Raw genomic sequence first — 18,175 nt, forward strand, 5'->3', positions numbered from 1 at the left:
TGTCCCTTTTATGTCTCTACTCCTGACGCAAACAATGCAGCTCAGTGCCACAAACAGAGGCTAACACCCTGAGTGCATAGACTGTAAGCCTAACAGCAGACACCATCTGTACTGCAGGTGTATTTTTGTGTTTACAGTCAAGACTAACAGCCTCTTGCCATTAAATAGAGAGGTGGGTCAAAGGTGACAGACAGATCTAATTAACTGCAATTCATGATATCAGCATCTATTTAGTAAACTGAATGGTTAGGCCGACAGATAAGAAGTTGGATACTAAGTTCCTATTCTCATATCTCAAGTTTAGTGTTCACATAATTGTGACCCTGAACCACAAAACCAGTCATATGGGTCAATTTAAAAAAAAAACTGAGATTTATACATAATCTGAAATTATGTTTATCCATTGATGTATGGTTTGTTAGGATAGGACAATATTTGGCTGAAAGAAAATTTGGAATCTGAGGGTGCAAAAAAATTCTAATATTTAAAGTTGTCCAAATTAAGTTCTTAGCAATGTATAATACTAATCAAAAACTAGGAGAAATTACAAAATATCTTCATGCAACATGAACTTTACTTAACATCCTAATGATTTTTGGCATAAAAGAAAATAATTTTCTCCCTATAATTCTCCCTATAATTCTCTCTATAATTTTCACCAGTACAACATTTTTCTGACTATTGCTACAAATATACCCGTGCTACTTAAGACACGTTTTTTTATAGGCAATACATTACAATATCCTGTTACTCCCTAAAAAAGTAACAAACTGAGTTACTTAGTTATTTATTATAGACAGTAATATGTTACATATTAATGTAATATGTAAATAAAATGGGATTAAATACATAAAGGATATTTGTATTATTTAACATATTTAATTATTGCAGGTTTGCACTATTTTCTGAGTTTGCCGTTCACTGTTTTTATTTATTTTGAGGAATACTGAATCTGTTTTTGTGCAAGTGAGATGAGTAAATGCATGTTGACATTTGTGACCCTGGACCACAAAACCAGTCTTAAGTCGCTGGGGTATATTTGTAGCAATAGCCAAAAATACATTGCATGGGTCAAAATTATTGATTTTTCTTTTATGCCAAAAATCATTAGGAAATTAAGTAAAGATCATGTTGCATGAAGATTTTTTGTAAAATTCCTACTATGAATATATCAAAATGTAATTTTTGATTAGTAATATGCATTGTTAAGAACTTAATTTGGAGAACTTTAAAGGTGATTTTCTCAGTATTTTGATTTTTTGCACCCTCAGATTCCAGATTTTCAAATAGATGTATCTCGACCAAATATTGTCCTATCCTAACAAACCATACATCAATAGAAAGCTTATTTATTGAGCTTTCATATGATGTATACATCTCAGTTTTGTAAAATTTAACCTTATGACTGGTTTTGTGGTCCAGGGTCACATTTAGCCTAGAACTACAGTAACATCTTGTTTACACAGCACGCACAACGCCTCTGCATTTACTCACGATTTCTCTTAACATGCAGACAGGCGAGCTGTCAGTCAATACATGTAAAAACTAAGTATGAATTAAGAAATAAATAAGCTTTCCATTGATGTATAGTTTGCTAGGATAGGACAATATTTGGCGGAGATACAACTATTTGAAATCTGAGGGTGAAAAAAATCTAAATCACCTTTAAAATTGTCCAAATGAAGTTCTTAGCGAAGCATAATATTAATCAAAAATTACGTTTTTATATATTTTCGGTAGGAAATTTACTAAATATATTCATGGAACATGAACTTTACTTAATATCCTAATGATTTTTGGCATAAAAGAAAAATCAATCATTTTTACCCATACAATGTATTTTTGGCTATTGCTACAAATATACCTGTCCAAGGTCACACATGTATTTGTGAAAATCAAATTATTATTTCAAAATCCCTGATAAACAGAAAGTCTTTACTGTCACTTTTGATCAATTTAATACATCCTTTCTAAATAAAAGCATAAACTTCTTGAAACGTAAGTTTAAAAATCTTACTGGCCCCAACTTTTGGAACAGAACTGTATACAGTATACATTTTTTTCCCCTCAACAAATGATCAGCTTTGGAAGCAGTAGTCCTATGTACAATAAATGCACTATAAATAAATACAATACCTCTCTTGACTCCTGCATGGGTAAACTTGACACCACCTTAAAGTTATCCTTAACATCCATCTTTATATTGGCCTGCTGATGATCACTGTAGTCAGCAACTTCCTGCTAAATACAAATTGCAGCGTTTCATAACAGGCTTTATTGATCAATCATCTGAACATCTAATCAGCTGACACTTTGGATAAAGCTGTCCCTGTATCTGATTAACATATTCAATAGCATTGAGTATTGAATTATTCAGTCTGGCTTATCCAGTGACAGCTTATTTGACCCCATTTTGTATTGCTCTCAATCACTTATGAAAAGACTGTGTCTCTATCCTACAACGAAAGACCAGCCTTTATTCAGCAATGTCTTAGATGTCCTTGAAATAATGATACATTGACTTCCCAACACATATCACACCATTATTAAGGATAATCTCTTTCTCTGGTGGACAGGAAAACAAGAGAGGAGCATCAGTGTAGTCCTCCATATTTAAGTCACACAGATATCTTTTAAAGGGTCAATAATCTTTTCACCTACACAGGCGTTATCAGATTTGGTTTACCGTTTGATAGAAGCCTATGCATTATCTGAGGCTGATAATTGGCGGGGAGTCTCTCCTATAACACAAAGACTTCTTTTCCGCAGGGATGCGGGCCTCAAGGTCAGAGCTCAATTCTGCCACGGAGACAACAGGGGGGCATTACCTTCCACCAAACAAGCTGTCAGCACTAACTTTGTCAGGGCACAGACAAATAAACTGCTAGAGAGTGATAATAGATCTAATTTCACCTCCCTGTCACTCCCTCCCTCAAGGGAGCCAATTCCAAAGCACCGAAAGCTTAAGGACTGAGAAAAAAAAAAAAAATTATCAAACGACAAAACCAAAGCTATCTAAAGAGATAAAGGGTTAACTCACTTGAAATTCATCTCCGGAAGGAGCATTGATTTCGATGTCTAAAACTTCACCAGGGTCCACCTCCACCTCTTCTTTAGGACATCTGGCTTGGTCTTTAGCAAGGTGTGGAGCTTCGCTAACATGGTAAGGTTTTGCAATCCCCTGCAGTTTTGGTTTAGAAACTCTTTCAGTGTGACATCTGAAAAGAAAAGACAACCTGTCAAATTAACTATAGAGTCATTCCTGGGATTCGGTAATATTTCAGTCCCCTAGAGTTTACCAAAATTAAAGCTTTTCACAATACTTTGGTATGCCCATTATAAAGAATAAAAATAATTATTGCATTTTAATATTTTTTAGCATAAAATAATGTCTTACATATATTAAACCAAGCATTTTGTCATGTCCCTGAGGCACTTCACTGAGTTTGTACTTAGAAAATTATTAAAAAAATGTGCATAGTGTCTATGATTTTTGGCAATACTGTAATGTAATATTTTTCTAAAAAAAACTGCAAGATATCAAAAAAACAGACTTTAAAGTTACATTCCACAGGCTGAACTCAACCCCGTTACACTTACCATTCTACGCCCATAATAATTTAGACTCTGCTCATATGTGACATTATTTACCAGAAATGACATGATTTCTATTAAAGGGCTCTTTAATAGTGGTGCAGAAAATGGTTAGAAGTATCACACTTTTTATTAATATTTTTGAGGCATATTATAGTCAGGGAGAGTTTAACAATTCAACCCCGACACATAAAATTAAGATGGAAAACTATTATTTTTCAACATTTTATTTTACATGACGAGCAGTAGCCATTTTGAGTGAATAACCTCAACCCTGTCACAAATATATGTATTTCTTATTGTTACGGGGTTGTAAGCTTGTGACGGGGTTGAGTTATTTAATTAATTTATTAATAATTTTAATGAAATAAATATAAAATAGTCATTGTTTAAGCAAATATATACTTACCAAAATCATAACAACTTTCTGTAATAAATTTTTTTTTTTGATGTAATACTGTATATCCACTTCAACTTAAACATCAGAAATTGCACCTACATCTGCAGCAGAAAGACAGTGTTTGGCATGCAGATATGTTGACCCAGAAATAAGGGGACAATATGAGAGTGAGACAAAATCAAAAATTTTAATTGAACGCAATGCATCCCTTCAAATGTGTTACAGACTTCAACACTGCCACATTAATATTTTTGGAAAAATATATGGAAGACAATTAAGAATGAAAGTATTTCTTGCTAATTACTATCTGACATTTTAAGGACTATAACAAAAAAATTGTGGTTTTAGGTAAACTTCTAAATTAAAAATAATTTATACAAAAATAAACAGACCATAGACAAACAATTTGTGTATTTTTAACTTCATTCCTGTTAAAATGTAAAAAAAACATGATAAATGTTATGCTATCGTTAAATTGTTATCAGGGACACATGAGCGGTAGATGTTTGTTTTATAATAAGTTCTGTGTAAAATCCTTTTTAAACCAATCCCATTTTGTCCATTGAGAAATAAAGGTGTCTCAATCTGAAAAAAAAAAAAAATGTAAATTATAATGTTATCGCCTGAAGTGGGAAAATATGATTTTTTGGAGTGGAATCCCAAGAATGACCCTATAATGCAAATACAATTGAGTATCCAATTGATATTTATCCATTTTAAAGAGGAATTGTGATTAATGGCCATGTCAGAACATCAGTATTCTCCGAGCAGAGCTGCATAATTCTTGTTTGGAAATTTGCCAGACGGAAAAAGAGCAAGATAAGGGCATTTCGAAACAACATTCCCATTATGTGCAATGTGCTCCAGCAGTGTTTGCTCTAAGCAGAGCTTACTTGAAACAAAGGCTCTGGGGGGCATCAAAAATCAACCTTTATCTAACAGTTCACCTACAGACCAGGAAAAGTTCACCCTACCTCATAGTTTCGTTCTCATCATCGCTACGCAAAAGGTCATCGTTCAGCTCTTCATCTGATGTGTCCAATGAATCCTGAGAAATACACCCTCAATTTAAGCACTTTCCAACCAACACTCTAATTGAGAATTGATCTTTGCTGATATAGTCTTTTCAACACAGATTCATGTGAACGAGAACCTATTCACCTTCTATACTAATGTATATTTTATTATATTGGTTTACCAGTCAATACTGTGGTAATACTTTACATCTATAAATTTTGAATAAGACTTTTTAAGACTGCTGCCTGATCCAAAAATGAATTCTTATTGGTATTTTTAAATAAATCAATCATACATCTGTTGAACAGTATGCTCACATATTAAATAATCTAAAGGGTATTTGTAAAGCCTAATAAAAAGATGAATCCAAAAGAAGAGATTCAGCTCCCAAAAAGTACAAGATAAATATTGATGCACTGTTAAATGATGAGCTAGATTTTTAGCTAGTCTTCTCAATTATTAAAGCAAAGTGAAGACTTTATAGCTCCTCTCACGTAAAATCTAGTGGATCCTCAAGAGACCTCGAACCTGCCATAGTTAAAGCTATTTCTAGTAGTAGGGTCCTTTTATCTGCAGAGCACCTTGTATTTGTGCCGTAGGACACATTTAGCAGATAATATACCATTAAGTGCAAAAAATAGGACAGCTGGCCCTGTGAAGAAACCACCTGTCACAATCCTGAGGCAGAATGTGACACCATCACCTGAGACCTGGCATCTTAACAGCTATTTACTGCTGTTTATCAGCATATCCGACTGTGCACTGAGAATGCAATCACTTCACATGATCTTCAAGACAAGATGCAGACATCTAGGTGCAAGACAGAGGACGAAAATCTATTCAAGCGTATACGCAGCATTTTGGATATAGCTTAAGCACTCACTTGTTTGGATGTCAGCCAGTCATCCACCAGAACGTCTTCCTCTGAATCACTTTATAAGGAAAGAAAGACCACCAAGTCATTTAGAAACGTATTGATTTTCATATTCACAGAAAGAAAAGAACTTAAAAGCACAAATGAGATCAATTGTGTACATCTTTACCAAAATTACATATTTATTTGTGACCCTGGACCACAAAACAACTCTTAAGTAGCACGGGTATATTTGTAGCAATAGCCAACAATACATTGTACGTGTCAAAATTATCAATTTTTCTTTTATGCTAAAAGCCATTAGGATATTAAGTAAAGATCATGTTCCATGAAGACATTTTGTACATTTTCTACTGTAAATATGTCAAAACTTAAATTTTAATTAGTAATATGCATCGCTATATTATTTGGACAATTTTAAAGGCCATTTGCTCAATATTTAGATTTTTTTGCACCTTCAGATTCTGCATTTTCAAATAGTATATTTGCCAAATATTGTCCTATCCTAACAAACCATACATCAATGGAAAGCTTTCAGATGATGTATAGAACATCATTAAAAAAATGACCCTTATGGTTTTGTGGTCCTGGGTCCTGCTGTCTATCTCATGTCTATGCCAATTAATATTAATAGATGGAAATACAGATTATTCTTTATTTCTGGATAGTAGTTATGCTAGTTTTACAGATAAAAATAATATATAGTATATTAGGGAAGACCAGTTTAAACCAGAAGTTCAGAGCAGCATTACCTGTTCATATCTTGAGCTTGATACTTTTCTCTGCAAAACCTCTCTCTGCCAGGCTTGTCATAAACCTCATTGTTCTCTGTAAAGAGAACAAATCACGTTTTGTTTGTTTGAATTATATCGCGTGGTATTTATATTATAATTGGTAATTATATTGCGTGGCGTGCTGCGTGCTTGCAGCATTAAGTGTAGCAAAACTTGTATTACTTAATGTAAATGTACCAGAGCCGAAATACTACTAATGCCTTTCTGCACAAATAATTCTGTCTGTTTTAGAAAGAAACAAGGTACAAGTTCAACTGTTCAAGAAACATAAATCTGCACTGCAATATTTTGGCACCTGTAAAACGCTACGTGAGTCACATGATCAACAACTGATTTTTCGCTGCTCATGCGCAGTACGCTCTGAAAATTGTTTTGTTTGACGTACAGCTTTTTTATGCAAATATTGCTATTTGTGCCAATTAATGTTCTGAATTGTACACTTTATATGTTAGTGTTATGGTTAAGTATTGAAGGTTTTAGGTGTTATCTAAGATATAGGTCGGGTATCTCCAAACTGTTCGGTTTTTCACATAGTAACTTTGCGATGTGCTGAATAAGGAGATACACAAACAAATAATGCAGAAAATATGAAATTAACCTTAAGGAATTGCAACGTTCAGCACTCACGTGACTACGGAGCACCGTTGAACAGCCTGCTGACGTACCGCTATCTATACGGTAAAAACATTAATATAGTATGGCTTTTGTAGAAGAACAATTTGCCCACCTTGAATATTTTCCATTATAGATACGCATCATACACAGCCTGACCTGGTGTAACGTTACACTAAAGGTTCAAATGTAAAAAGTTATGAAAAAGAGAGTAATGCAAGGGATTGTGGGTAATAAAAAACTAAACCCAAACAACTTTTGAAAATACACTTGACAAATATTTAAGATTCGTTTTCGTTGGCACGAAAATATTGTTTTTGTTTTATGCAAATATAGAATTTTAAAACAAACCTGTAACGTCAATGTTCTTTTACTAAAGCATAGGCCTACGTTTTTCAGTGAATAAATAACCTATATGTGTGTGTGTGTGTGTGTGTGTGTGTGTGTGTGTGTGTGTGTGTGTGTATATATATATATATATAGTTTTATAGTACAAAATAAGAGGTATGAGGGTTTATTTATTTATTTTACAAACGATTAATTAAAGTCATGGCTCAAAATGAATCTATTATTTTGTTAAATATTTGTTTTGTCATAAAGTTAAGCACCGTTTTCAATGATATCAATTAGAGTGTTTATTTCAATTAGATTGCATTTGCTGCTGCCATCCTAATTGTGTTTGTTTGTGGCGTCTACACAAAACACACAGCCAACAGTATTCAGACTTAATTTAGTTTATAAAAATGCTAAATCTGTTGACATTTTCTACTTCCACATGTTACCTTACAGCTAAACCATGAACTACCATTTAGTTTAACCTGAGAGTAGTTCTTTCATAGTCTGCAGAAAACAAAATTAAATTACGTTTTATTTATTTTATTGAAAACTCAATATTATTTCTGAAACTTTTCTGTCATGGGATGATTATTCATATTACAGATGATTCCTACCAATGCTTGACTGTCACATGGCTGGAATGTTTCCTATTATCTGGTCGACTGGTGTCTAGGAACTTTCTAATCCGGGTATTTAATGTCTAAGCATTCTTTGTGCTCATTGGATAAGAGTCAGAATTCTGTGATTTCATTGGATGTCGCGGCTGTCAATTCACAGTGCGGCCAGCAAGGTTGCTGGTCGTGGCAGCACGACAGACCGGCACGTCGATAGTCGATGCTTTTTGTATAGGAAGCGCATTTGTTATTCATTTTTCAGACGGATTGTGTAAGCTACCTGGTATCGAAGTTATACCCTGTTTTGCCTCAGTCATTTTTTGTAGCAACGAAAACGTTTACCTGTGCCTCACTCACCTCTTGTTCACACGTAACGTCTCAGGTAAGACAGTAAACACTTCATCGACTGTTCATAATGTTTTAGTTTAATAACGACAGGTATATAAACGCCAGGTTGGCCACTGTACCCTTTCAAATCCTAAATATGTATATTTTTAATTCTTTTTTTGAGCTGCTCATTCATTCAGACGCACCTGAACAAATGAAACAGGTGGAGCAGGTGCACCAAGTTTTACTCTTGAGTATTCAGAGCGTACTATTTGGTGACACCTGCTTGGATGGCATTACATTTAGACTAGTAATTAGTTTAAAATATAGCTTAACTTTTTTAAATGGCAGAAATGCATATATTGCGATGAGTCAGTGTTTTGGTTATCGGAACATCAGTGTTAAAAGGAAATTACACCGTAGATAAACAAAAATAGTGGTGTTGGTCAATTGGGGGCGCTAGTTCATTCGGAACTTTATGAAAAGCCCCTAAAGTTTTCAAGTTTAACTGATTAAAGAGCAGCAATAGATATTATGCATAAAGTACACCAGATAATTGCTTGAAATACATTTTCAAGGTTGTAATCTGAATTATTGTGTCAGTTGAGTTTCTTGAGTTTCTCAGCAAATGAATACTTATTGTAATTGTGGCGTTTCATAGATTTGTTATTGTATATATGTATTATGGTACAATATTTATTATATTTATCCCATATTTTTGTCCATACAGGGCTGTGTGAACATCAGACACTGTTTTTAATATATGCAAAGCTAATACACTCAGACCGTTGACTAACTGGTTCCAATTTGAATATCTTTATGTAATAGCTGAGTTTGCTTAAGTAAGATCTTTTAGACAATTGTTCACTCAAACTAGGTGTTTTATGTTGGTTACCGTTAGCTTGTCTATATGAAATGGAATAAGGCAATTACCTTCACCGTGTTTTCCTTTCCTCATTCAGGAGATCAGCATGTCACCATGGATTAAACACGTTTGCCTTGTTCTTGTGGCAGTATTCATGTTGCCCAGTACAACAGAGTCAAAGAGAGATGAAGCATTGTACTGTTCAGGTGAGTTGATGTTACATGGAGTTTCTAAATGAATGAATAATAACACACACACACACACACGCAAATGACTTGTAATGCTGTAGTAAATGATGATTGATGATTGAGCTGATCATTACAACATTTCTATTTCAAACATTTCTTGTTTCTAGTCATTTTTATCTCTTAATTTTTCACTTTGATTTAAACTCATATTTTTTTGTGGCATCAGTGCAGATAAAGGGGAGCATGCGCATGAATTAAATGGCAACTTATTCAGAATCCGGAGTAGTTTGATCAACCGTTTATATGGCTAATATTTTCTAAGTGAGTGGTTTAACAAAGATACTCCCGTTTTTTTATAAGGACCTAATTCACAAAATTCAGAATTATTAAACAGTCAATTTTTTAACATTTTTGTTGTAACTCATCTAATTATGCAGATTTTCACTTAATTTATCCATTCACTATTTGAAAAGATAAACAATGGCTTGCTAAATGCCAAATTTACTAAATCGTGGGATTTAAAAAACTGGGATTTAAAAAAAATAAATAAATAATAATTGTATTTCTCATAAGGCAACATGTGCAAAGTTCTATAATTTAGGTTACAATTTTTAAATGGAATAAAATGCACTGTAAATGTTGCAAATCCTTCCTTTTTTTTTATATTTTATATATATATTTCATAAGCAAACAACCACATATTCAATGGTAACCGATTGTGCAAGTATTGCAAAAAAAATCTTTTTAAGATTAACTGTAGTTGAGCCTGCTAAGTTAAAAACAGAATTTGACTTCTTTTAGCTCTTCTTGTCATCATGGAAATATTTGTTTTAAAAATGTGTTTCGTGCCTTAAGCGGTGTCAACTTCAGTTTGATATAATCAAAGTACTTGGAGTGAGCTCTAAATAATAAATGAATATTTTCATGTTGCTTTAAATTGGATTGGCCATTTGGAATAGTAGATGGTTTAGTTTTTTCCATAACGTTTTTGTGAGTTTTACATACATCCCAACTTGCAGTATTATTTCTGTTTTCTGTATTTTGGTTTCACGGATTACTTGCAGTTCTTCAAAACAAAACTCAACATAAGTGTAATCATATTTAAGTGCTATATTGCACTGATACAGTTTGTACAAGTTTCACTTGTTTTTTCCAAGCAAATTTAGATCTTCTAGTAGTGATGACTACTGTATGTACAGGTTTTTAGTCAATGGATTTTTTTTAAACCGTAATTTCCGCATTTTAACATATGCGGTAGGTTATTACAATTTTTGTTTTTGTTTTGTTTTTTCCTTGCCACCGAACAAAGTGTCTAATCCAGTTTTCTAAACTAAATTCTTCTTTTCCATTCTAAATTTAGATATTTTAAACTAAGACAAGCAAATATGTATCCTAGTTTATTAATTTTACTGACTAGTTTTTCATATGAATCGTCGATATAAAAGGCCAACATTAAACCAACACTGAAACGAACTATTTCTACCATCTTGTATGTGAATAGATTTCATTTCTTACTTTCAGTGGATTCCGAAGTTAATTTGTATGGTAAATGTACAATTTAAATGTGTATTCCATTCTGGTCACTTTGCAGGACTAAGATTATAAGACTCAAAAAAGCCCTGTTGGTTTCTATTATTGAATGATATTGCTACTATTGCAAAATAATAAAACTTGGTGAAACTAATGCTAGGACCAAGCCTTTTTGGAGAGTCAAAGGGTGCAAAGCTTGGTTCACATAAATCCTACTTAAGCTCCGCCCAGGTTTGGCAGTTGCCATGGTAATATAGCAAGCATGACTAAGCACCAGTAAACTCAAGATTTTACCAGAAGCATAGCGTTTTTGCCATTGCCATTTTCCATTAAAAAAGTACATGCAATGAAAGTTAATACGAAATTGATTCTAGTTCTAGTTCATGATTAAAAACCTAGGCCTGATCTTGGATTGTACAAATAGGCGTCCAACATTATCTTATCGTAAATTTATATTTGGCCATGTTTATTGCAGTACAATGTAGAGTTGTTTTTTTTTTTTTTTTTTTTAATACATTTCCTTCTATTTCCTGATGAAAAAATATTTTGATTTGTATACTGTCAAGATGCAATTTTCTCCTTTTTGACTACCAGTGTTTAAACGATTAAATCAAATTATTTTTTTTGTTTTTTTCTTAGCCTGCATGGCGATTGCAGAGGAGCTGAATTATTCAATAAGTCAAACTGATCCAAAAAAGACGATTCATGTTGGTGGATTCAGACTTAAACCCGATGGAAGTCTTACGGACAAAAAGGTATGATTCGCTGTCAATTGCATTATTCTACAATATACTGATCTAAATTGTTTCACTTCTAAAATGGATTTTTATTAAGATGTAATTGTAAATTGCGTATTTGAGTATTTTTCTGAGGATTTGTGTGTTTATTTAGTGATTAGTTGCCTTACGTAGCTACGTAGCTATTTCCTGGTGTGTATAAGCTTGTTCTGTTTACTTGAGTAAAGGGAGCCATTTTTACTGTTTCCTTCTCAGCAGTGGTGTCAATGTGTAAAGGTCAGACCCAATGAACTCTAAGCCCTGACCCCTGGTATCCAGGGACTGTCATTAGGTGCCCGACTCCACTATTGATTAGGGGTTAATCCCCTTTTGATTGTAACTGCTGCCTAATAACAAGTGTTTGTTCAGTTCTGACTTTTCCCCTCCCCTATTTAGGCCATTTCAACTGTGAGTAAAATGTTTGTTAGCTTGTTTGGTGGGAAATGTAACGCGAGTAATGCTCTGCCCTAATTGACGATGGGACTTAATGGGAAGCTTGAACTTACCTATTGATTGATCTGTTTGGGTAAAAAACAGACAAACAAACAAAAAGCATTACAGGTATTGTTAGGGATGAGAAAGAAACCTGTTAAATCTGTTACGTCTTGCTTCGTTGCAGATGAAACAGTTGATTAATGAAGTACTTAATTTTTTGTTTCATGCATCTGTCTTTTTTCTTAATTCGTCATTTATCAGCTCATTGAGGTGAAGTCAGGAATTTAGGTTTTAATTGCATATTATACTTTAAATTGCAGCTCAGGGAGCTGAAACATGATTTTGGTCAATATCAAGTTTTTGTCTTTCATTACAAATTGAAAAAGCTAAGAGCCACACTGTAAAGAGTGAAACAGTTTTGCGCTCTACATGTCTGTACTGAATTTAATGTTTACGCACCTAACCAGTGGTGCCGGAAAATGAAGCCTGATCCACGTGCTGACTTCTTCCATCTAACTGCTTTGGTCTTTGGTTCCTGAGTATCCCATTTCTCTTCAATAATAAGGAAGCAAAGCAGAAGCAGTGTAGCAGAACTCGCTCACTGTTCCCTGAGAGTGACTTCACTTAAAAATAAATGCTAATTAAAGCTCGCCAAATCCCTCCCTGTTTCTCTTTTCATACTTGGCTTGGTTCACTTGCCCAGAAGCTGTAGGTGAACCCCTGTGACGAGCCCCATGTTTTTTTGCAGATTCACCAAAGATAACCTTCAACGGCTTCACTGAAAGGTCAATTTATGTATAAATAATCATTCAACAACTCTTGATCAGATCCTATATCCGATCTATGTGCATGTTCAGACTTTTTAGCCATTTTTTTAGGGATTTAAGGCGGTGAAATGAAATGCCCTGTGTCCCAACACTACAATGATGCCTGGCTCTCCAATGGGAATTCAGTGAAGGATGGCATCCCTGAGAAGCCTTTTCTCTGCCTGGGCTGCCTTGCCCCCCCTTCTCTTTATTCCTACAGAAATTCTTTATTGACAGCTTCTATTCAAACCCTTCAGACTGTTACGGGGAGGAATTTAATTCCCCACCATTTTCAGGATTGCATGATAAGGACTCGGCAGAGGATGCGGCACACAAGCCGTCCTCTGCTAGATCCGAAGGCGAGATTTTTATTGCTTTTGGACTTTTGTGCGCGTCAGAATCTCTCTCATTGTTCTCTGGTGGATAGCCCAAAGTCTCCTAAAGTTTAATGAGTTGAATTTAGAAGCATAATTGGTGAAAATCTCAAATATGATAATCTATTTTTAATGGCGAGGATGTCATTATACCCTTATTGTTTGATATTGATAGGGTTTAAACGTCCCGCACCGATAGGCTAGCGATCGGCGATCTTGCGTTTGCCGATTTTCGTGCTCGTAGTTGTTCGTATATTGTCTTATCTTGCGATCCATCGAAGCGCATTCAGCTTTTTAATTAAAAAGATGGGGGATGTGTGGATAGGTTGCTGTCCTTCCATGGGACCTTTTATCTTATTTGTGACCAGATGGCAGCGAGCCACGGAAGCCTCTTTATGTCAGCGAGCCTCACAAGAGTTGAGGGGGTAGAGACGCCCTCATAATGTAATCAGTGAGACCGGAAGGGTCCATACTGTGTCTGAAAGGGGACAATGGGGTCAGGGATATATCTACATGGCAAGAAAATCCAGCTCATCTGCAACCTGTCCTCTTTCCAATAACCCCCTCGCCCCCAACCCCGGCACCCTTTGACTGGCCTGACAAGGAAGACTTCCTGCTTTGATCATTGGAGGGTGGAAGAGATGAGCTGCCCAAGAGAACCAAAGGATGGGACTCCACTGTTTACCCTGCACTTGGCTGCTGTTGACAACTCCCCTCCCCACTGCTTACCCCCCACTCTCCAGCCTTTTCACTCTCTCCGCCCCCCGTCACCCTTTCCCCTTTCTCCTTCCGGGGGAGGCCAAAGGGGCGGGAGCAGGGTGCACCTTGACCTGTCTAGACACCACAGTGTGTTTTTGTTCTGTTGCCAAGGCAAGGGGATCTACTTTTGCAACTTTGGAGATGCAGGTTAAAAGTCAGCGTCGTGGCACAGGGGATGTGTTTAGATGGGAACGGAAGGAAAGGTCATCTAAGTGACCTTATTGCCCTGCTAGGTTTTTTTTTTTTAAGGAGAGGTTCGATTTTTGGTAACTTACTCAACTTCTATTTTATTCTGAATTCTTTTTCTGATAGGTTCCTCTTGCTAGGTCTGAGACTCACTTAACTGAACTGCTGGACGAAGTTTGCAATAGCATGAGCGATTATGCTCTCTATGAGGACCCGGACACCAAAGAAAAGAGCTACAAGAGATTTGCACCGAGAGCAAATGATGGCGGGAATTTTCCGGATTTCAAAAATTTTAAGTTTGATGGACCAGAGAGTTCCAGTGCCTTGAAGTTTGCTGTGAGTATACATTTTAGATATTTGTCATTGAATATAGTAGTATTTGTGATATAACGATAAAAAGTGAGTTTCCCACTTTTTTTCAGAAACGTTTTTTATTTTATTTCTGTAATTATTTTGTTTTTTGGTTTTGTCATAGTATGCTTTTGTAGTATCATATACTACAAATCATAAATTGTAGTGAAAAAACTAAAAAAATTAAGTTTTATTTTTGAAGGCCTTTGAAACATTTATAAAAACTGAGATATTCAATATTGACGTCTTTTTTTTTTTTTTTATTCAATACTATTATTATTATTATTATTATTATTATTATTATTATTATTATTCATTTTATTTTGTTATTTGATTTCATTAAATACAAAGATGAGCATCTAGGGCATATACTGTAAGCATTTATATTGGACTGGGTGTTTTTTATATATATATATATATATATATATATATATATATATATATTATATTATATTATATTAAATTTATATATCTTTTTTTTTATGTTTTCTTTACAAGATTATTATAAAATACAAGACTATTTTTATATAATAATAAAATGAATATATGCCATTTGCCTGTAAATTGCCTCATGAACCATCCAAGATGGCAGACTTGCACATCTATAGTGCTAAAGATGGCTGCCCCGTTACTGTATTTTCACTGATTTGATTGACCACTGCTTCTTGCTTATATTCGGTCAACATGCTCATAGAATGCTAACCATATTTTTTAAAATGTCTATTGCAGTGTGAAAGCGTTGTGGAAGAGCTGGAAGATGATATCATCTCTCTCTTCGCCAGTGAGGCAGACCATGTGGCCAAGACATTGTGCAGTGAAGTCTCAGGTATTTACGTATGATGTGACATACCTTTTATTCATTGGTGTGTTATGCATGTTTACACTGAAAACCTGAATTTGGTTTGTCATGTGCATGAAGTGTGTTCCATTTTTAATTATGATTCATGATCATGAATTTTTTTGTGCTTTACATTAAACCATGATATATGTATTTTTTTCTTTTTGTTTAAACAGTTACTCCGCAATTGTTTTTATTTTTATTTTCTGCTTTTTAAAATTAAACTTCTGACCCCATGGGATGTATGATTTTTACATGTAGCTTTTTCTTTTCACATTTTGCCTTATACAGCATTCACTAATTTGTTGACCTGTAAATTCTGTATTGCAGTTTAGTTTCTTGAAACTTAGTTGCATTCAAATCCACAAACGCTTGGAGTCTTTAAGCAAAATTGTGTTAAATTTCATTTTGCTGGAATTTTAGTAAATTTAGGCATAGCATTATTGCTAGCCAAAGAGTGGGAAAGTGTGCAGAAATTATTATTAGATTAATATACCCATATATAATATGTGACCCTGGACCACAAAACCAGTCATAAGTAGCACTGGTATATTTGTAGCAATAGCCAACAATACATTGTATGGGTTAAAATCATACATTTTTCTTTTATGCCAAAAATCATTTGGATAATAGTTAAAGATCATCTTTCATAATGAGATTTAGTAAATTTCATACTATAAATATATCAATTAATTTTTTACCGGTAATATGCATTGCTAAGAACTTCATTTGAACAACTTTAAAGGCGATTTTCTCAGTATTTATTTATTTATTTTTTTTATTTTTTTTGCACCCTCAGATTTCAGATTCTTAAATTGTTGTATCTTGGCCATCAGCCTTTAGATGATGTATACATCTCAATTTCAGAAAATTGACCTTTATGACTGGTCCAGGGTCACATATCTTCTTTTTAATGTACTTTGTACATTTTTAATTCAATGCGAATTAATTAGAAATGTTTTTTTTAAATACAGATTTATATTTTAAATTTGTGCCTGCCATATCTAAATCTTAGAGAGCCGTGTTTATTTGGTTTTCCAAGTAGTTGTATAAAAAATAATGACAAAAGTCCTTTTAAACAAGTGTCTTTGACAACAAAATATAACAATGTCAATGTCAATTTTTTTTTTCTGAATTTTGTGTTGAAAAATGTAGCAAGAACCTCAGTTAAAGGCTTAGCCTTTTTTGTATTAAATTTTTGTATCAAACGCTTTTGTAATTCTATGCTTTCTTGTTTTCTTCGCATATCCAGGTCACTGTAAGAGCTCTGTTTTCCAGCACAGCGAACTTTAGTTTCACATTAGCGTCTGTTGAAGAACACTCAAAAACCTGGACCAAAAATGAAGACATCAAATATATTTTCCTAAAGTATGTTAATGTTTTGAATTTAGTAATTTAAAAGTATAATGATAAAAATGATTTGACGTTAGTAAAGCATATTACAACTGCTTCCACTGCTGTTTAGTGGACACTCTTCCTGTATTACCTTTATATAAAAACTACTGAGTAAGTAAATATTGATGCTGATTTTATTCTGAAGACTTTCACATGTTTAATTCCTTAGTTCTTTTTTAATCTTGACATGGCATTAACTGTGGTATTATCAGTGTGAATTATGAAACGTTTACCCGTGATAAAAGAAAATAAAATATTTCAAACAGAGGTTAAATGAATGATTTGTTTTCAAGCATCACACTTTTTTCCTAATTCAGAATCATCTGTGTGAGAAACTATTAACAGGCATGTAAGACGCAAGACTTTATTGTCCCAAATCGTTTCACAGCGCAGTCTGCTTGTTTCGTTCTGATGTCCCACGTCTGTCCAAGTCGGGCTTTTGAACATGGCCGCTGGGTAAGCATGATGGCATGCCTTTCGCACCCTTCCCTCACAGCTCCCTCCATGCAGAACTACGCATGCGCCGCTGTGGCGGCAGCACAGGGGCAGGTCCTGTTTTGGGAGAGTAAAGGAGCAAGAGACGCCATGATTGCTCAGCTCTGTGAGTTGGTCTGGATATGGGTGTCAGCCAAATCACTGAGGGGGAAAATGACAATGCTCACTGCTTTCTCTGATATTGTCGCATTAACAAGTCTGCTCTCTGTGCGCAGTGGGGAAAATGTTAGATATCACAAGGTTATGTAAAGGAATCTGCATGATGCCTGTTTGTTTTAGGAAATGTAACGCCTGGACATTTCTAGATGATCAGTTGATGTAAATGAGTAAATTTATGAAGCAATTATTTTTATTCTTTGTTTTTTGCCTTAATTTAATGCGTAATCTTAGGAAAAGTCATTTGAAAACATATTTATTAGAACAAACATATACCATTCTTAATGATTTTTAAAGTGTTTGTAGACTAGTAACCTTGAGAATAAATGGCTGCCCTTGCAAGGTTTTTGGTCCCAAAAGTGCTAGATCAGCTAATGAAATGCCTGAAGAACACCATCAAAAGTTCAAAGTTATGTAATGGTTGAATTCTAAGATGAACTTTGCTGTTCTTGC

The 18,175-nt window shown here is 34.4% G+C and overlaps 1 protein-coding gene across 1 annotated transcript; it reads left to right on the top strand.

Annotated features, from left to right (window-relative positions):
* Positions 1 to 8,416: 8,416 nt before the first annotated feature.
* Positions 8,417 to 17,338, top strand: cnpy1 (canopy FGF signaling regulator 1). Its single transcript, XM_073849725.1, has 6 exons — positions 8,417 to 8,623; positions 9,531 to 9,639; positions 11,791 to 11,906; positions 14,614 to 14,823; positions 15,568 to 15,664; positions 16,929 to 17,338. Exons 2-6 carry the CDS (start codon positions 9,540 to 9,542, stop codon positions 16,967 to 16,969), a joined length of 564 nt encoding a protein of 187 aa, XP_073705826.1. The 5' UTR covers positions 8,417 to 8,623; positions 9,531 to 9,539; the 3' UTR covers positions 16,970 to 17,338.
* Positions 17,339 to 18,175: the final 837 nt, after the last annotated feature.

The sequence above is a fragment of the Garra rufa genome, chromosome 10, assembly GCF_049309525.1.
Source record: "Garra rufa chromosome 10, GarRuf1.0, whole genome shotgun sequence".
In the NCBI taxonomy this organism is placed as follows: domain Eukaryota; kingdom Metazoa; phylum Chordata; class Actinopteri; order Cypriniformes; family Cyprinidae; genus Garra; species Garra rufa.

Coding starts and splice junctions, on each gene's coding strand:
- cnpy1 (XM_073849725.1), top strand. CDS start 9,540: ATGTCACCATGGATTAAACACGTTTGCCTTGTTCTTGTGGCAGTATTC. Junction 9,640..11,790: donor TGAAGCATTGTACTGTTCAG/GTGAGTTGATGT, acceptor TTTTTTTCTTAG/CCTGCATGGCGATTGCAGAG. Junction 15,665..16,928: donor ATTGTGCAGTGAAGTCTCAG/GTATTTACGTAT, acceptor TCGCATATCCAG/GTCACTGTAAGAGCTCTGTT.